The sequence below is a fragment of the Orcinus orca genome, chromosome 12 (assembly GCF_937001465.1).
Source record: "Orcinus orca chromosome 12, mOrcOrc1.1, whole genome shotgun sequence".
Classification (NCBI taxonomy): domain Eukaryota; kingdom Metazoa; phylum Chordata; class Mammalia; order Artiodactyla; family Delphinidae; genus Orcinus; species Orcinus orca.
Genome location: NC_064570.1, coordinates 88,355,414 through 88,377,541, shown reverse-complemented (window position 1 = coordinate 88,377,541; position 22,128 = coordinate 88,355,414). Strand labels below are relative to the sequence as shown.

Genomic DNA, 22,128 nt, shown 5'->3' with positions numbered 1-22,128 from the left:
AACTAGAACAAATAATCCTTAACTATATATGGAACCACAAAAAAACAAAATTGCCAAAGCAATCCTGAAAAATAAGAACAAAGCTAGAGGCAGAACCCTCCCAGACTTCAGACAACATTATAAATCTATAGCAATCAAAACAGCATGGTGGGGCTTCCCTGGTGGTGCAGTGGTTAAGAGTCTGCCTGCCGATACAGGGGATACGGGTTCGTGCCCCAGTCCAGGAAGATCCCACATGCCACGCAGCGGCTGGGCCCATGAGCCATGGCTGCTGAGCCTGTGCATCCAGAGCCTGTGCTCCGCAATGGGAGAGGCTACAACAGTGAGAGACTAGCATACCGAAAAAAAAAAATAGCATGGTATTGGCACAAAAACAGGCATATAGATCAATGGAACAGAATAGGGAGCTCAGAAATAAACCCACACCCCTATAATCAACTAATCCTCAACAAAGCTTTGCACCTTCCTCTTCAGTAACAAATGGCTCTCAAAACCAATTATTTAATAAATTGAATAGAAATGTTATTTGGTATCTAACATCAATAGCAATTGAAAATCTAACCAGCTAAATTAGTGGAGTAAGAAGACCCTGAATTCACCTTCTCCCATGGGTACACCCAAATTTAAACTATTTATGAAGCAACTATCTACAGCAAAGATAAAGAAAGAATATTAAAAGCAGCAAGGGAAAAGCAACAATTACGTACAAGGGAACTCCCATTAGACCATGAGATGACTTTTCAGCAGAACCTTTGCAGAGAATAGGGAGTGGCATGATATATTTAAAATTATGAAAGGGAAAAACCTATAACCAAGAGTATTCTACCTGGCAAAATGACCAATCAGATTTGAAGAAGAGATCAAAAGTTTTACAGATAAGCAAAAAGTTAGAGTTCAGCATGACTAAACTGGCTTTACAAGAAATATTAAAGGGATTTCTCTGAGCAGAAAATAAATTACCACAACTAGAAATGTGAAAATTCCAAAAGGAAAAATCTCATTACTGAAGGAAAATATAACATATAAACATAGTCATCAAGTTACAAAGGAAGAGAACAAAAGAGGAAGAATGATAGAAAGAAACAAACAAAAACTACAAAATCCCCCAAAACTTTAAAAAACTGGCAACAAGTACACATCAATAATTACTTTATTAATGAACTAAGTGCTCTGATCATAACACATAGAGTGGCTAAATTGATGCAAAAACAAGACCCATATATATGCTGTCAGTACTAAAGACACACACAGACTGAAAGTGATGAGATTGAAAATGGTATTCAAAGAAGTGGAAAGGAAAAGAAAGTTGAGGTAGAAATACTTAGACAAAATAGACTTCAAAACAAAGACTGTAAGAAGGACTAAAAAGGGTATATAATGATAAAGGGATCAATTTAACAAGATATACAGTTCTAAATATATATGCACCCAACATAGGAACACCTAAATACATAAAGCAAATATTAACAGACATTAAGGGAGAAATTCACAGTAACACAATGATAGTAGGGGCTTTAACACCCTACTTACATCAGTAAATTGGTAACCCAGACAGAAAATCAATATAGAAGCACTGTCCTTAAATGACACATTAGATCAGATGAACATAATATGTATGTATAGCACATTCCATCCAAAAGCAGCAGAATACACATTCCTTTCAAATGGACCTGGATCATTCTACAGGATAGATCACACGCTGGGTCACAAAAAAACTCAGTAAATTTAAGAAAATTGAAATCATATCAAGCATCTATTCCAATCACAACACTATGAAACTAGAAATCAATTACAAGAAAAAAACTGCAAAAAACCACAAATACATAGAGGTTAAATAATATGCCACTAAACAACCAATGGGTCACTGAAGATATTGAAAAGAAAATTTAAAATGCTTGGGGACAAATGAAAACAGAAACACAATGACCCAAAATCTATAAGATGCAGCAAAAGCAGTTCTAAGAGGGAAGCTTGTAGCAATACAATCCTACCTCAGGGAACAAGAAAATGACAAATAAACAACCTAACCTTACACCTAAAGGAACTAGAAAAAGAAGAGCAAACAACATCCAAATGTAGCAGAAGGAAATAAATAATAAAGAGCAGAGCAGAAATAGAAACTTAAAAAAGCAATAGAAAAGATCAATGAAACTAAGAAGTGTTTCTTTGAAAAGATAAGCAATATTGGTAACACTTTATGCAGACTCCCAAAGCAAAAGAGAAAGAGGGCCCAAATTTAAAATCAGAAATGAAACAGAAGTTACAAACAGCACTATAGGAATACAAAGGATTATAATAGATTACTACAATTATATGCCCAAAGAAAAGGGCAGCCTAGAATAAATGAATAAATTCCCAGAAACAAACAATTTCCCAAGAGTGAATCAGGAAGAAATAGAAAATAGGAATAGACCAATTACTAGTAATGAACTTGAATCAGTAATCAAAAACCTCCCAAAAAACAAAAGAACAGATGGCTTCAAAGGAGGATTCTACAAAACATTTAAAGAAGAGTTAACACCTATCCTTTCAAACTACTCCAAAAAATTAAAGAGGAAGGAATGCTTCCAAACTCAGTCCTCAAGGCCAGCATCACCCTGATGCCAAAACAGGACAAAAATATCACACACATACACACACACACACACACACACACACACACACATGACAGTCCAATTTCAAACATAGATTTTAAAATTCTCAAGAAAATATTAGCAGACCAAATTCAACAATTCATTAAAAGGATAATATACCATGATCAAGCAGGATTATTTCCAAAGAATGAAGTATGTTTCAGCGCTCACAAATCAATCAGTGTGGTACACCTCATTAACAAATTGGATAATAAAAATCATATGATCATCTCAATAGATGTAGAAACAACTTTTGACAAAATTAAATATCTATTTATGCTAAAAGCTCTCAACAAAGTGAGCAGAGAGGGAACATACCTCAACATAATAAACCTCAACATAATAAAGGTTATATATGACCATCATACTCATCAAGCAGAAAATACTTTTCTCTAAGATCAGGAACAAGACAAGGATGACCATTCTCGCCACTTTTATTATGTAGTATTGGGAGCCCTAGCAATCAGACAAGAAAAAGAAGTTTAAAAATTCAAATTGGAAAGGAAGTAGTAAAACTGTCACTATTTGCAGATGACATGATAATAAACATAGAAAATACTAAAGATGTCACCAAAAAAAACATTAGAACTAACAAGGGAATTCAGTAAAGTTGAAGGACACAAAATTAATATACATAAATCTGTCACATTTCTATATACAAATAATGAACTATCAGAAAAAGAAATTAAGAAAACTATCCCATTTACAGTCACATCAAAAAGAATAAAATACCTAAGAATAAATCTAACCAAGGAGTTAAAAGACGTATACTTGGAAAATTATAAGGCATTGGTGAAAGAAATTGAAGATGACATGAACAAATGGAAAGATATGTTGTCCCATGGATTGGAAGAATTAACATTATTAGAATGAACAAACTCCCCAAGGCAATCTACAGATTCACTGCAATCCCTATCAAAATACCAATGGTATTCACAGAACTAGAACAAATAATTCTAAAATTTGAATGGAAACACAAAGAGCCCAAATAACCAAAGCAATCTTGATAAGAAAAAGATCAAAGTTGCAAGTATCATGCTCCCTGATTTCAAACAATACTACAAAGCTACAATAACCAAAGCAGTATGGTACTGGCAAAAAAATAGACACATAGATCAATGGAGCAGAACAGAGAACCCAGAAATAAACCCACACTTATATGTTAAACTAATTTATGGCAAAGGAGGCAAGACTATATGATGGGTTGGCAAAACTGGACAGCTACATGCAAAAGAATTAAACTGGACTACTTTCTCACATCATATACAAAAGTAAACTCAAAATAGATTAAAAACTTAAATGTAATACCTGACACCATAAATCTCCTAGAAGAAAACACATATTGCTAAGTCTTAGCAAAATGTTTTTGGATATGTCCCCTTAGGCAAGTGCAACAAAAACAAAAATAAACAAGTGGGACTATATCAAACTAAAATCCTTTTGTACATATCAATAAAATGAAAAGACAGTCTACTGATAAATGGGGAAAGATACTTGCAAATGATATAGTGGTTAATGATAAGGGGTTAAAATTCAACATATACAAAGAACTCAACATCATACAAAAAACAGCAAATAACCCTATTAAAAAATTAACTGAGGACCTGCATACACATTTTTCCAAAGAAGACATACAGATGGCCAGCAGATACATGAAAAGATACTCAACATCACTAATCATCAGGGAAATGCATATCAAAACACAACAAGGGGCTTCCCTGGTGGCTCAGTGGTTGAGAATCTGCCTGCCAATGCAGGGGACATGGGTTTGAGCCCTGGTCCAGGAAGATCCTGCATGCCGTGGAGCAACTAAGTCCATGTGGCACAACTACTGAGCCTACACTCTAGAGCCTGTGGCTCACAACTACTGAAACCCGAGTGCCTAGATCCCGTGCTCTGCAACAAGGGAAGCCACTGTAATGAGAAGCCCATGCACCGCAACAAAGAGTAGCTCCTGCTCACCACAACTAGAGAAAGCCCGTGCACAGCAATGACCCAACACAGCCAAAAATAAATAAATAAAATAAATAAATTTTTTAAAAACACACAAAAATATATCACCTCACACCTGTCAAAATGGCTGTTATCCAAAAGACAAATAACAAATGTTGGTGAGAAGGTGGAGAAAAGGGAGCCATCATACACTGTTGGTGGGAATGTAAATTGGTGCAGCCACTGTGAAAAACATTATGGAGTTTCCTCAAAAAAATTAAAAATAGGATTACCATGTGATCCAGCAATTCCACCTCTGGGTATTTTTCTAAAGAAAACAAAAACAATAATTTGAAAAGACATATACACCCCATTGTTCATTGCAGCATTATTTACAACAGCCAAGATATGGAAGCCACCTAAGCATATATCAATAAATGAAGGGATAAAGAAGATGTGGCATACATGTACACAATGGGATATTACTCAGCCATTTAAAAAGGATGAAATCTTTCCATTTGCAACAATATGGATGGACATAGAGGGTATTATGTTAACTGAAATGTCAAAGAGAGAAAGAAAAATTTCAGAATCATAGATAAAGAGAATAAACAGATGGTTGTCGCAGTGGGAGGGTTGGGGATGAGTAAACCGGGCGAGAAAAATTAAGAGGTACAAAGGTCCAGTTTCAAAATGAGTCACAGGAATGAAATATACAGCATGAGGAATAGAGTCAATAATACTATAATAACTTTTTATGATGACAAATGGTTACTAGACTCATATGGTGATAATTTTGTGATGTATAGATATATCAAAGCACTGTGTTGTGCACCTGGAATAAACATAGTGCTGTAGGTCAATTTTACTTCCATTTTAAGAAAAGGATACTATGGAAAAACTAAGCAAATTTGTATAGAGTATGGGCTTTGCTTAATAATAATGTATCTATAGTGGTTCATTAATTATAACAAATAGACATACTAAGATATTAAGAATAAGTGATACTGGGTGTGAGATTTATGGTACTCTGTGTAGTACCTCTGCAATTTTTCTGTAAATATAAAGCTGTTCTGAAATAAAAGGTTCATTTAAAAAATAAATACAAATAAAAAGCATTTGTAAACTTTAAAATATCTAACCATCCTTTTTCACTGTGAACACTAAAGAATAATAATTTCTGATTACTTAATAAAAACTGATTTGGTGTATGTTTCCTAGTGATCTCAGAAATAAATCACAGCAAGATCCTTTTTGACCCACCTCCTAGAGAAATGGAAATAAAAACAAAAATAAACAAATGGGACGTAATGAAACTTAAAAGCTTTTGCACAGCAAAGGAAACCATAAACAAGACCAAAAGACAACCCTCAGAATGGGAGAAAATATTTGCAAATGAAGCAACTGACAAAGGTTTAATCTCCAAAATTTACAAGCAGCCCATGCAGCTCAATATCAAAAAAACAAACAACCCAATCCAAAAAAGGGCAGAAGACCTAAATAGACATTTCTCCAAAGAAGATATACAGATTGCCAACAAACACATGAAAGAATGCTCAACATCATTAATCATTAGAGAAAAGCAAATCAAAACTACAATGAGATATCATCTCACACCAGTCAGAATGGCCATCATCAAAAAATCTAGAAACAATAAATGCTGGAGAAGGTGTGGAGAAAAGGGAACTCTCTTGCACTGTTGGGGGGAATGTAAATTGATACAGCCACTATGGAGAACAGTACGGAGGTTCCTTAAAAAACCAAAAATAGAACTAGCATATGACCCAGCAATCCCACTACTGGGCATATACCCTGAGAAAACCATAATTCAAAAAGAGTCATGTACCAAAATGTTCATTGCAGCTCTATTTACAATAGCCAGGACATGGAAGCAACCTAAGTGTTCACTGACAAATGAATGGATAAAGAAGATGTGGCACATATATACAATGGAATATTACTCAGCCATAAAGAGAAACGAAATTGAGTTATTTGTAGTGAGATGGATGGACCTAGAGTGTGTCATACAGAGTGAAGTAAGTCAGAAAGAGAAAGACAAATACCATATGCTAACACATATATATGGAATCTAAAAAAAAAAATTGTCATGAAGAACCTAGGGTTAAGACAGGAATAAAGACACAGACCTACTAGAGAATGGACTTGAGGATATGGGGAGGGGGAAGGGTAAGCTGGGACGAAGTGAGAGAGTGGCATGGACATATATACACTACCAAATGTAAAATAGATAGCTAGTGGGAAGCAGCCGCATAGTACAGGGAGATCAGCTCGGTGCTTTGTGACCACCTAGAGGGGTGGGATAGGGAGGGAGACACAAGAGGGAAGAGATATGGGGACATATATATATATGTATAACTGATTCACTTTGTTATAAAGCAGAAACTAACACACCGTTGTAAAGCAATTATACTCCAATAAAGATGTTAAGAAAAAAAGAAAGGAATTTAGCACTTTGTAAAATTTATTTAATTTGTAGATGTTTTAGAGGTTTTTATAATCTGATTCATTTACATCAACCTCCAAATAAGTAACAAATTATAGCTAGATTTTTTTATCCTTTCATGGTTTGTTAAATAGTAAATATTTCTTTCTTAGTCCTTTTCAGACTATTTATTCCAAATGCATTGCAGAGTAATCCAGAATTTTTAAAACCTGGATTAATTTCAGGCATCCCATAATGCATGTAGTGTTTCCATAGTTTCATATTTCTACTGGCTCTTGAATATACCCATAGATGTCAGTAATATTAAATATGTTCAATGTTCCTCTCTCCTCTCCCCACTGATATTGAGCCTGTACTTAATATCTGTAGACTTAAATATATTCACAGGTAAGCCCTGTGATTGTAAATGCATATGTTATTAGTATTTTAATACATTGTTTATTTTTCAAGTATAATTGACCCACAGCAGGACATTAGTTCCTGGTACACAACATAGTGATCCGATATTTCTGTACATTTCAAAATGATCATCATGATAACTCTAGTTATGATATGTCACCATACTAATGTATTACATAGCTATTGACTATATCTCCTACACTGTACACTTCATACTCATGAATTATTTATTTTGCAACTGGAAATTTGTACCTCTTAATCTCCCTCACCTATTTCTCTCAAGCCCCCACTTCTCCCTTTTGGCAACCATCTATTTGTTCACTGTATCTATACCTCTGATTCTGTTTAGTTATGTTTGTTCATTTGTTTTGCATTTTTAAATTTCACATATAAGTTAAGTCATACAGGATTTGTCTTTGTCCAATTTATTTCACTTAGAATTATACCCTCTAGGTCCATCTATGTTGTCACAAATGGCAAGATTTCATTCTTTGTTATGGCTGAGTAACATCCCATTGTATATATATACCACATCTTCTACATCTATTCATCTATTCATGAGCACTTAGGTTGCTTCCATGTCTTGGCTATTTACAAATAGCCAAGCTATTTACAAATAATGCTGCAATGAACATAGGGGTGCATATATCTTTCCAAATTCATGTTTTCATTTTCTTTGGAAAAATACCCAAGAGTGGAATTGCAGGATCATAAGGTAGTTCTATTCTTAATTTACTGAGGAATCTCCATATTGTTTTCCACAGTAGCTGCACCGATTTACATTCCCGCCAACAATGCATGAGGGTTTCCTTTTCTCCGTATACTTGCCAACATTTGTTGCCTTTTTGATAATAGCCATTCTGACAGGTGTGAAGTGATCCTGATGATTGGTGATGAATCAACTGATCATATTGACCTTAAAAGGAAAAACTCTAAAAAGGAAAGAAAAGAAAAAAACTCTCATTGTGTGCTAGGTTCTAGTCAATTCACTTTAATTTATACCTTTTCCCTTCAGGTAAGCTGCCTGTTTTTTAAAAAAAAACATCAATGTACGTTCTTATGTGTTATTCCTTAAGCAGACATAGAGAAGTATCAAATATATTATGCCCTCAGTGAATGCAGATTTCTTGTCAAGGAAGATTTCTGAAGGTGGAACAAAATAATTTCAGTTTAAATCCCAGGGACTTAAGGATTTCAACCAGGTATTTTTATATTCAAAAAATGATAAAAAATTTTATGGCTTAAATTACTATTCTTCTCTGAGAAAAGTTCTGAATGTAATATAAATGCTGTTATAGCATGATCTTCCTTTTTGATGAGATTTTCTGGCCTGTGTGGAGTAGCTGGCAGATAGCTATTACCTGAACAATCCCACATCTGGTTTGCTGAGATTTGTTTGTAGTCAAACACATTGAATAAAACTTAGTGAAACTACTTTAAATTGAAGTACATATTAACAAAAAAGAAAAGGTCCAATTATTTAGTTATCTAGCTAAAGAACCTACCTGTTGGTGCCCAGAAGCCTTAAAATTGAAACATAACATTCTTTTTAGTGACTCTGCTGGAACTCTACAGTGAATGGTGTTTCGGTGTGTAGCACGGAGACCATGAGACTCAAAGTGTGGGGCCTGGATTCACCTGCCAATTGTCTCCACACTTAACTTCTCTGAGTCTTACATCTCTTCCTATTAAAATAATGAGCATACTATTCTCATGAAATTGTAGGGAGCATCAAATAAGGCAGCGAACGAGAAAGCACCAGTGTGATGTAGCTTAATAAACTGGTACAAATCTACATCTAATATAAACATTAACTTGTTCCTACTTTTCTGATTAAAGAGCACTCCCTGCTTTCCCCCTTCCCCCTTATCAAAGTGTCTTGCTCTTTCTGTGTCCTTTCATAGACTGTTTTCAGTCAGGATACTTTTTGCAAATTCTAGCTAGCTTAAGCAGACAAGGAATGTATTAAAAGATATTAGATAATTCACAGAATCTGGGAAGGTCAGAAAATCAGGTTTGGAAGATATGTCTGACTGCTCTGAGAGGCCCTAAGCGACTAACACTGGCAGAGTAATCCAGCTCGGTGCTTTGTGACCACCTAGAGGGGTGGGATAGGGAGGGTGGGAGGGAGATGGAGACGCAAGAGGGAGGAGATATGGGGATATATGTATATGTATAGCTGATTCACTTTGTTATAAAGCAGAAACTAACACATGATTGTAAAGGAATTATACTCCAATAAAGATGTTAAAAAAAAACCCAGAGTAATTTCACACATCACATAATGCAGTTAATGTTTCTGTAACATTATGGATACATTATCCCTGGGTAAGCCTGAGGGAGGCCAGAGTGACAAGAGTCCAAGGATGCTGCCCCTGGGACTCTTGCCACCGTGGCCTCCCTCAGGCTTACCCAGAATGGAGTCCACAAAGGTTGAATGATTGCATCTGATTGACAGTCTTTGTACCATAGCTGTGACAGAAACTGGAGGTGAGGTTCTGACTTCTACCTTGCAAGACAGGAGACAAAAGGAGGGAAATTCCACAAACATAAAAAGAAACGAAATTGAGTTATTTGTAGGGAGGTGGATGGACCTAGAGTCTGTCATACAGAGTGAAGTAAGTCAGAAAGAGAAAAACAAATACCATATGCTAACACATATATATGGAATCTAAACAAAAAAAGAGAAAAAGGTCGTGAAGACCCTAGGGGTAAGACAGGAGTAAAGACACAGACCTACTAGAGAATGGACTTGAAAATATGGGGAGGGGGAAGGGTAAGCTGTGACAAAGTGAGAGAGTGTCATGGACATATATACACTACCAAACATAAAATAGATAGCTAGTGGGAAGCAGCCAGGTGGGATAGGGAGGGTGGAAGGGAGGGAGACTCAAGAGGGAAGAGATATAGGAACATATATCTATGTATAGCTGATTCACTTTGTTATACATCCAAAACTAACACACCATTGTAAAGCAATTATACTCCAATAAAGATGTTAAAAAAGAAAAAAAAAAAAAAAGAAAGCCATTGAAGGGTTCTGCTCGGCAAATAAGCATGACTATTCCACCCTGATCTGTTTTTTATGATCCCCATCAAGCTGATCAAATAGTGTTTACACATGAGTTTCTGAAAACAGAGGAAGCTAAAGAAGTTCACCTAATTGCAGGAATTTTAGGGCCAATAACAAATCACTGATTCTTTCAGTTTTCCCCATCTTTATTTCTCACTCTCTCTGGGTATGTGCATGTGTGTGAGAGTATTATACTATACTATAGAACTGTATTATGCCTATAGCATATAAGCTGTTTGATCAATCGATTGACTGGTTAAACAGTTATTGAATTTCAGAATATCTGCAAGGAATAAAAAATATAAATATGAACAAGATCTGTGCCCTTCCTTCTTGGAACTCATATTCTAATTAGAAAATCTGTCATGTAAACTACTAATTATAGGCAATATGAGAAGAGTTTTAACAGGGAAGATACAAGGCACAGTGCACATATGTAACGTTTAGAGATACAGGTTTTAACACCTGTAATTGGAAACCCAAGATTAAAGGTATTGCCCCATAATATCCATATTACAAATATATTGGTAACCTATTTTGTCAAACAGTTGACTGAGGATATGTCAGTAAACTGTTATGTGTCACTGATAAGTTCAGACTTTACTATGTGCTTTCAATTTTTATTCATATTAAAGTCTTTAAATCTCTCATTGCCTTCAAATAAGTATTTCAAGCTTTGTTGTTATTCAGACAATCACTGTAAAATGAAATTTTAGATCATAAAATGTCCTTGAAAACAGAAGCTTCCTACTATGATACTGATATTTCTTTCCTTGCCTTATTATAGTCTTTAGTTTATACTTCTAATGGGTACTCACTTAACAATCAGCCTTAAATTCAGTAATCACATTTCCCCTAATCTTTGATTAGAACAATTATAGTAATTGAAAATAAAGGAGTAATTTCGTGAAGAGATTCATAAAGTATCCTTTTCCAGCTAAAGTGCAGCCTTCTAACTAGTTTTTTCAGTATTAGGGCTACAAAAAATTCTTGCTGTTCTGTTTAAAATACACAGATCCCAAACCCTTTCATTGTCTGCTCATATTTGTCTTGGTCTCCCCTAGAACTGTGAGTCCCAGCAAAAGGCTTAGCACACAACAGATGTCCAATAGATGCTGTTGAATGACTGCTTGGCCCTCTTAACCTAGACTAAGACAGTAGAAGCATCAGAGAAAGTCCCTTCAAAAATAAAAAGCCTGTGAATGGATAAATAGGAAAGAAACATACAACAGAATTTGTACGTCTACTCCAATTTTTCTTTAGCTCTGAACTCTCTTAGCCAATGTTTATTTTTGGTTTGCCTTTAAAAGCAAGAATATATACATCAGAACACCCTAAAGGAAATCTCTGTGAAGATTGCCACACCAGTTTATATTATAAACCGATTGGTAACACATGACTGAATATTTTCTGTCAACTCACTACTGTATACTGAACACCGATGATAGCGTTCCCAGTTACATAATTCCCTCACACTGCCATCCTGAATATTGTGGGTTTTTAAAGTTATTTTGCTAATATCATATTCCAGGAGAAAAAAAGGCTACAAACACCTTGATTAACAGAGTTTTTATGCCATCTTTTACACATTGTGGTAAAACTAAGCCAAAGCACTAGACACGTGTCATGAAGGCACATTAGGTGCATAAGGGGTCTGAAAGAAAAAGGCACAATGTAAGATCTGTGAGTTTAAGTTTTATTCAGGGTCTTACTGTGGACTGTAGCCTGGGAGACAGCCTCTCAGACAGCTCTGAGGAACTGCTCCAAAGAAGTGGGGAAGGAGCCAGGATATACATGACTTTGGGCTAAGGAATAAGGGCAGTCAACCAAGCATACATCTCAGTAAAAGATTATCTCTAGTCACAATGAAAAGGTAGTTCAGTTAATGATTTTAGTGCTTTTCTATGCATGGGAAGATACAAGAATCTGGGTTCATTAAAATTCTTCCTCAGATATGCATCTCACTGTCTAAAGGCCTGTTTTTCCAAAGCACATTTCATCCTGTTTTTCATCCTGAATTCTTTCTGGGGTACACTGTTGGTCAGTGACTGCAGTGGCTAAAGACTCGATCCTTGTAGAACTGAAGGGTGGGAAACACTCTTTGCTGTACAGGTCTATACAGCTCTGTTAGGGTGGGTGACAATGTAACTTTTTTGCATGTGTGAATCCCTCTAATTCAGATTCTCCTAGAATAGAAAGGTTGAGGAACTGATCTTTCTCTGGTTCTTTTACCTTTATTCTTTCATCCCCAAATCCCTCACATTTTCCCCACACACACTCAGACACACACACACACACACACACACATACAATCACACTCACACACAAGCAAGAAAGGTGATTTTTGTCCAAGTAACGAAGACCCAAACTCATGGTGCCTTAAAGGAGATAGAAGTAAAAATCTGAATGTGGGCAAAGTGTGCTCTGCCCACAGGACAAAGCTTCCACCCCGTTACTATCCTGTGCAGCTCCATTCCTCAGTGCATCACTCTGGCCACATCACCTGCAGGTTAGTCGGCAGGAAGGTGAGGGCAGAAGGATGGGGAAAGGACAGGGAATGGAGAATCTGTCCTTGAAGGAAGTTCCCTAGAGTTTCCATGCTCAAAGGAAAGAGGGTGAGCAATTAGAAGAAGACAGTCTGACTTTCAGTATTAAAGCTACTGAGTACCATGGATTTGAATTAGGAGGATCTGAGCCATATTCTAATCCTGTGCCTGCATGTTTGCTCGCTCAACTGAGACCACAGTTGTTTTTAATTGAACATAAAATCTCCTATTTGATTCTAAGCAGTGGAATAGGGTTTTTATTTGCTAGTAAGTGGATTTTGAATTTCCTCCCGAAAGAAGCTAAACTTTGGTGATAGTTACAATAGTATCTCATTCACACAAAGGTCTAGAACATTTAAGATTCTCTGGGGAGATACCAACTTCTGTGGGCAGGAGACTCAGTAATTTAAAGACAATTTTAGCTGAAAGCATTGCCCTGGTTATCAAGGCAGTTGCTTTCATGCTCCACAAAGCACCAGAGGTATCTTTGAAATCTCCAGTTTCAAAGAGTGGTACAAACCAGGCAGAGCCCACCCACCACAGCCCATCCCCATTCCATCCGCATTTTATGAATATGGCTTCTATATGAGATACTGTTTAAAGAAACATTTTCACTACTTTTAAATATTTGACCTCATTGTTCCCAGCTCAAAATCTATTTCTTGTGGATTTGTTTCTAGTGGACATTACAGCCTTGAAATTCCTTGGCCTTTTAGGAACTGGTGACAAAGGGTAGAAAGAGAAGGGACATATGTGAAAACTTCTGCTAACTTGTCATCATGACATATTTTTGTAAAACTTAATTAAATCATTTAGAAGCGTCACAATGATGCTTGCAAAATAGACCTTCAGAATGCCTTGATGAGTGAGATTATATTAGCAAATACCTTTGTTTTCCTGGCAGTCACAACCTATGTGTATATTTGAAATTATTTCATTTTTTATAGTTATTTAAATTTTGCATTCTAATTCTTAAGTCTTTTTAATTGTGTGAATATATTGGTTGCTCCCACAAAACTGAATATTCGTATCTAGGTCAACATATGCAGAGGCAATGACCACCGAGTGACAAGGTTTGCTGGGTTTTCACATCACAGCTGCACCACAACTTTATTGTTTGTTTCTGAATCAGAATCCTCTCAGCAACCCCACTTCATCTGTCAAATACTCCATGGGGACCAAAAAGAGAGAAAGCATTTGTAGTCTTGTTGTTGTTGCAAAAATCCAAATCTTTTCTTTCTGGCAGATCAATTACTTAAGTAAAACTCACATCGCTAAAGGAACAGTCAAGGGTTTCACACTAAATAAAATACTCTAAGAATTTATTTCTCTCAGCATCTGTTTCTTCACTTTCCAACTCATATTTCTTCATGGCAACAAAATATCGAATAAAAGTTTCCCCTAGAGCCTGTCTCAGACATTGATCTTCCTCCAGTGCCATGAGGGCATCTTCTAGTTTCAAAGGGATCTCAGAAAATTTGGGCTGATGAAGGTCTGTGCCATCCTCTGGAGCAGCCAAAACACCATCGTTTCTTTGAAGTCCATCCAAGCCTGCAGCCACAGTGGCAGCCAGCACCAGGTAAGGGTTTGCCGTGGCTGAGCCCAGCTTATTTTCTATTCTGGTGCCTTTCTCACCATGGCACTTGATATTAAAAGCACAGCTGTTATCGTTGTATGCCCACGTTGTCGGCACACTCTCCTTCAGGTCTTTACTGTCCTTGAAATAGCGCTTCCGGCAGCTAGCAGCGGGAGCCATCAAGCAGCTGAGAGCAGCAGAGTGCTTCAAGAGACCTGCCAACCATTTTTTCCCAGTGGTCGTGAGCTGCTCCATTCCAGAACTGCTACAGAACATGTTTTTCTTTCCATCGACATCCCAGAGACTATGAGACAAAATTCCTGAATTGCAGAATCCAGTCTCAATGAAAAAGCTGGTGATGTAATTATATTTCCTTGCCACTTCTTTGACAGCTGTTCTAAAGGTAAATGCATTATCAGCTGAACTGATGCCAAATTCGGGCAGAAAGCAGATTTCCATCTGGCCAGGCCTGGTAGAGGAGGAAAAGCTCTCAACAGTGGCCCCAGTGTGATACAACCCATCCACGAGTTCCTGGATGAAAGGCTGGTCGTGGTCATTTAGCAATGCTGAGGCAGGAAGAGATATGGTCTTTGAATTGATAATTTCGGGTACACCAAAAGTACAAAAATCATAGATGAAGGCAGAGAACAGGGAGAAGCCAGAGTCCTGCAGCTGGCTCAGCTGCCTCTTTGCGATGTGCCTTGGGGAAGTCAGCAGAGGCTCGCCAGTCACAGTGAACGTGTCACAGATCACCCTTGCTGTCCTCTCGGCCCACGGCAAAACTCTGAAGGTCGATAGCTCTGGCATCAGGACTATGTCACTATTAAAACATGTTGCTCTTATGTGATCCACTTCATTGTCCTTAGGATTTGGTATCAATTCTAGATAACCTCGGGGCATGTAAACGCCATGGATCACTTTTTCCTAAAGAAGTTAAAGGATAGAGCAATCAAGTTTTGAAACTTGAAAACAGACAAAAACGTTGGGGGTGGGAGAACGAGAAAAAAATGTTTAACATCTGTTGGTTAAAGCTAGCTTAGTATCAGATAAATTTTAAATAGTTTAAAATAGAACCCCCAAAGGTAATTTATAAACAAGTCTTAATAGCTTTAGCCTTGGAGACTTTATATGCTCATGTTCATGAAAACAGCACTCATAAAGAAAAGCTATAATGATAAAGAAAATGTCTATAGCAAATGACAAAGGTAAAACCTAACAGAATTATTTGAACTGCTCATAACCAAAAATATTTTTTAAAGCACTTTTTATCATGTGGCGTAGTGGCTAATACTTCAGATAAGGCTTATTCTATTGTAATCCCCACAGGTAATTGACTCTCCAAAGTCTACAGTAAAGAATCCTCAGTCTTTCTCAGAGAGCTGACTGTTGTCACACCCGGGACACACAGGACAGAAGAGCCAGGACTGCTGACAGCTGCACTCCTCTCTTCACTCACCTTTACAACACACTAACGAACAAACTACCTCACAGGCGCAGAGTTCCAGAAACCTTGCCCGTGAATGTGGACCTATGTTATAGTTTCCAAAATGTTGCAGCCTTCAAGTCAGCAGTCCTAACTCTGTCATTAATTCCTTGTGTGAAGTTAAGCAGGTCACAGAACTATGTTATGTGCCTCAGCCTCCATATCTGTGAAACAGAAGTGTTAGAGTAGATCATTGCTAAGGCACTTTCTAGTCAAATACCTCTTGGGTTCAATGGATTTAACTTTTATTTAACTTTTCTATGTGCCCTACAACAGGGAAATAATGAAGTTATAAAGTTGAACAGGCACATAAAAATGTAGAAATTGTGTAGTAGGAATATCAATAAGGTTTCATGTGTTGACGTTTCCATTAATGGGTGGAGAAAAAGCTGACTGTAAAGTTTGGTTCCTATGATGTCAGTGAACACCGTGAGGTTAACAAAACCTACTCACATTCTGCAAGCCAAATTGGTTGTTATATTACTTCCAAATCTCAAACAGGGTGGCTAATGAGGAAGGGCTGATGCTCGCAGAAGCGACTCTTCTGCAGGTGTCGGTGAGCCACTTCCTCCTTCACTTTCCACCATCTCTGCACATTTCCAAGTGCCATTTGACCTGGATGATCCAAATCTGCTTTTGCCAGTAGTAAAGTTGAGTAAGTCAAGCACTGTTTATTCAGCGCCTGCTTAATTTTCAACCTACTCAAGGACCTATATACATAAACTTCGTGTGTGTGTGTGTGTGTGTGTGTGTGTGTGTGTGTGTGCAGGCAGATCTAAAGAATTTTTGAAGAAACAGATTTGAATCTTTTGGAATTCTTTAAAAAATGTTTTGAAGATGCCCAATTTTTCCCAATATAAAGCAAATGAGAAAAATTACAATTTGATATTGAAGTAATAAGTAAGATATATTTAAACAATAATCTTAGAGGATGCTTAATTTTCATACTTTTGTATATAATACTGATGTCCCTTCCTAAGAAATGATGTTTCAGTAACACAGTAAGTCAGTTATTAAAGTAAATACATGACATAAACTGAAAAATACTCAGAAAATCTCAAAACATATCTAAAAATATCATATTTCTTGATATCACTATTTTTGAGAACTTAATAATATTTATTGTCATCCAACAAAAATAGGATATATTCTTATCAGAATTAGAAGCTAAAAGGGATATACTTTTTATCTAGAAAATTCTATTTAATCTTATTTTTCTCTTTGTTTTTACTCCTAGGTCTTCTGTTGTAATTTTCTTATATCAAACAAATTATAATCTTCATAATTGCGATAAGAGAAAAAAGTAGTGAAATTATTCAAGGCTGAAGGATGAAATTTACCAGTCTTAATTAGTTTTATATTTATATTGGGTAAATGAATTGCTGTTTGGGAGCTGAAAGTATACATTCAGCTCTTAGGGGAACAATAATGTGTCTGGGGAGTGGCAAGGAAAGAAACAAAATGAATGATTGGTTTTCAACTAGAATTGCTGTATGGGTTACAATAAAATAAGAAAGAGCAATAAGGACCATTTGCTTGCAAATGAATTGAATGAAATTATATTCAATCATAACTCTACTTGCAAAACTCACTTGGAAAAATTGTGCAGGGATACTCTTAGACCGGGATACACCATGGAGGTCTGTTGCTTCAAATCGCACAAACTGAAGGTGATTTTTGGCCATCTCTTGTTTAATGTGTTTCATTCTAGAGGAGAGTTGAGGTGCAGTAGGAATTTGAGTGCTGTTCCCAGTGTTATCTGTAAAATAAAAAATGGTCTAAATCATTAGATCATGATGAACTGCGAAGTAAAATGAGGCTAGAGAATAGTGAATTAGTCATTATGATCATTAACAAAAGCATCATATGTTTCCATGTCTTTGGCTTATTCCTGAGAACATTGTCTCTAAACAGTCTAAGAGATTATCACCTGGGACAAGGTGAAGGTTAACTCTATTTGCTTAAGTAAATAGTAATATTATATGTAAGCACTTACTGAAAATGTCTTTGCTTATGGAAATTAGAATGTATTTACATCACTATTTTGGCACCATATAAGGCTGTATATAGATGAGTATCATCAAAGAGACTTTAAGTTTCTTGAACTAACTGGTTTTACCCAAATAAAAAGTTCCTGTATGATTAAAGGTAAAATTATTTGTTTGTTTTATTTTCTGTGGGTTTGCTTTTTTGTTTCATTTTCTTTGCCAAAAGAGCTTTATATCTTTATAACGGCATCTGAATCTAAGACATCTACATCTCTGTCAAATTTAAAACTTGTATAAATGAGCATATAAAAGTGTTTTCCAAGAATGAGAGTGTAGGAGATGAAAAATCTAGACTGAGTACTCCATTTTTAAAAACTAGAAAACTTAAAAAGAAGTTTTTTTCAAGACTTTTAAGATAGTCTACAAATTCTAAAACTCTAGAGTTAGAAGAGACTGGAGATAACATCTAATTCAACCAACTCAGTAGCTTAAGTCCCAGAGAAGTACAACCAGGTTCCCTGAATCACGCTCTCAGTCCATCACCAAAATCGAAACTGGAACCCAGACCTTTTGATTCTGGGTGGGTGGCTCAATACCATAAAGTGACTGAATGAATCTAAAGTGTATAGAAGGATCGGGCACACAGTACACATCATAGATGTTGGCTACTGTCTGACTTTTAGGAGACGCAGCAGATTGTAGTCATTCAGCAAAAACACTGAAGCTCATCTGCCTCCCTACAAATCCTGCCTTTGCCCTGGCAACTTTCCTTATCTCAGCTTTCTTATGTGTCTCAGCTTTCTCACTGACACAATATTACCTATTTCATAGGCTTGTTATGATGATTAAACAAGTTATTTAACAGTTCTTGGCAGACAGTAAGCACCATATCAATGTTTCTTAAATGCATCAAGTGAGCACAATTACTCTAACCCTGGTAAATGGTACCATGATCATGTCTGAATCTGAATACCCATCAATCTGTCACATCACTGATGTTGAACAGCTGTAATTTTAAAGTGATGCTTGAGTATCATTTTTTGAGATATAATTAGGCTTTTAAAACATAAAGATTGACAGTTTAAAAACACAGATTAAGTAGATTTTAAGTACATGAAGCACATGTAGTCATTTGATTGGTTCTACCTATGCAATGACTGGTTCTACCTATGCAAATATATTAGGGATGCTGTCCCGTCACTGATAAATTTGGCTGCTCTCATGCTCCATAGGCTTTATAACTACCTTCCATTTAACAGAAACAATTAAGCTGTAGCAGTTACAGTGTTTTATGTCAAATTATCAGTTGCTGTGTTCCCAAACTTATTCTGAAGTATTGGGTGTTCTGCCCAAGATGAATAATTCTCCTTAAAGAAAATAAAATTTATAGGCATTTTAAAATATGGAAAATTTCAGATAATCAGTATTCTAAACCTAATAAGCAATTACATGTAAACCATAAATATATTAATAACATAAAAAAATCAGAAGACATCTCCTATTAAAAGAATAGTCATTTTACTGGTTCACCAATAATACAATCACAGGTAGTCATTAGTTCTTTGCCTTATCTGTATCATCTACAGTTACTACAATAAATGAGTGTTATTTTAAAATAAGAAAAAGGTTTATCCACTCAATATAGATTTTTTTTTGTTACCACATACTATTTATACTGCACATATATTATAGGGGCAGCCAGAAAAAGGTTGGGCACCCTTAGAGAGCTTTATGTTATTGAGTGAGGAAGCTATAGACAATAAACATGCCACCAAATGCAAAGGTGGGATAATTTATCATGGTGAAAGTGCTGGGGAAAAATAACATAGCCATCTGAAGTATTAATTCTGTGAGATTTGATCACAATGTGGACAGGTCCAACCACTGATTCTCTCTAACATCACCAAGTTGCACTGTGGCTGGACAGTGAGTGCATATATTAGTTTGCTAGGGCTGCCATAACAAATACCATAGACCAGGAGGCTTAAACAGAAATTTATTTCCTTACAGTTCTGGAGAGTAGAAGTCCAAGACCAAGGTGTCAGCAAGATTGGTTGTTTCCTTCTGAAGACATCTCTCCTTGGCTTGTAGATGGCCATCTTCTTCACATGGTCTTCCCTCTGTGTGTGTGTTTCCTAATCTCTTCTTATAGGGACACCAGTCATATTGGATTAGGGCCCATTCTACAGAACTCATTCAACATTAATTACCTCTTCTAAAACTCTGTCTTCAAATACAGTCACATTGTGAGGTAGTAGGGGTTAGAACTTCAACATATGAATTCTGGGGAGACACAATTCAGCCCATAATAATATACTGACCAGTTTCCATTTTCTTCAGGGTCCTAATCACCACCTGCCATGTTGTTGTGTAATACATGTTTACTGTCTTCACCACTTGCATGTTAGCTCCAGGAGAGCTTACTTATTATGTATTTACTTACTTGCTATTGTATCCCCAGTACCTCCAAGCAGTACAGGCATATCATAGGCACTCACTGGCTATTCCTTTAATAATTTAATAATTAATGTGATTTAATTATTTAGTTAAGTAATTAATACATCATGTGATTTGACCTTGTCTAATTAAAAAGTAAAAATTGGCATCACATATTTTGATATGTATCCTATCAAATTTTCATTTAAAAGTTTAATTCTTTCACCAAATATGAGAGCCCTATTCAATCAAATTTCATTTTCATGACATCAACTAATCTGAATTGTCTGACTTTCTTTTCTTCAAATACATTGCACTTCTTAGTTACAATTAAAACTTTTGGTCAGCCCTTCCTAGATGTGTATGATAGAGCATACATGTGTATGATAGAAGAGAAGACAGATATTTGCCAGTTCAGGGGCTCATTTGTTTTACTTATACTGTGGCTCCTGAGAGGTGCTCTCCTTTCCCATCTCCTCAGAGAGTTAATAAATTAAATCAATGCGCTTTTATAGAGGAAGTTTCATGGCTGTGAATTTTTAAGGGGAAAAATAAGAAAACATGAAAAACCAAGCAAACCTCAAAGATCTATAGCAGCTAGAAAGCCTTGGAGAAATGTCCATGTTCCGTGACAATGAGGACATGTTTCAGTTATAGAGAACAAGCCATGGTCACTTATAAAAGGCAAATTAAATAGGTGTTTGGGCTTTCAAAAAATTCATTTCAAAAGAGGAAAAGTGTGGGCTTCCCTGGTGGCGCAGTGGTTGAGAGTCCGCCTGCCGATGCAGGGGACACGGGTTCGTGCCCCGGTCTGGGAAGATCCCACGTGCCGCAGAGTGGCTGGGCCCGTGAGCCATGGCCGCTGAGCCTGCGCATCCGGAGCCTGTGCTCTGCAACGGGAGAGGCCACAACAGTGAGAGGCCCGCATACAGCAAAAAAAAAAAAAAAGAGGAAAAGTGCATTTGAGAGTACACTCTGTAATACATTCAGCTTAGGGACGGCTGCCATATTCCTTTCCTTCATCAACCTGGCTGCTCTGAGAGCCACACTGTTAATGCAGATGTGACCCCACCTTTGGCCACATCACATTAGCCCAGCAGTATTCGAAAACAAGGATGGCAGAATAACCTGGTATAAAAGCCGGGACAAAAACAAAAACAATAAAAAGCGAGGGTAGGGGGAGCTATTCTTTGAAAAAAATATATTTTTAATAAATTCAAAGTAGTTATTACAGAGAAGAAAATACAACATTGAAAATCCTTACACTTATTTTGGAGATTTATTTTTATATTTATTTTGAAATTATTTATTGGTGGTTTGTTTGGAGTTGTGAACTTCCTGGTACTTGGGGCCTGTAAAAAATCTAGCCCTGGGCCAAAGAAGAAGACTGTGAATTAATCAAGTTGAATCAATCAATAATTATACCCACACCCCTGGTCATAGTTGATTGGTGAGAAGAGAACTCATGACACAGTTCTTTTCGCAGATATTTTGACTTGAGTCTAAACAATGGTAAATTCCATTTTTTTTATGCCTGAAACTATATAAAACAAAGGTCACAAACTGTGAAAGAGCCAGTGTAATCAGCAGATATTTTC

General features: G+C 36.5%; 1 protein-coding gene across 1 annotated transcript in view; it reads right to left on the bottom strand.

Moving 5' to 3' along the window:
• Nucleotides 1–14,121: 14,121 nt before the first annotated feature.
• LGSN (lengsin, lens protein with glutamine synthetase domain) overlaps nucleotides 14,122–22,128 on the bottom strand; it is a 29,504-nt gene continuing 21,497 nt past the window's right edge. Inside the window, exons 4-5 of the mRNA XM_004282508.1 lie at nucleotides 17,699–17,865; nucleotides 14,122–15,547 (exon numbers count right to left, since the gene is read on the bottom strand). Coding sequence (XP_004282556.1) covers nucleotides 14,348–15,547; nucleotides 17,699–17,865 — 1,367 coding nt within the window. The 3' untranslated portion in view covers nucleotides 14,122–14,347. The remainder of the gene's footprint in view (nucleotides 15,548–17,698; nucleotides 17,866–22,128) is intronic.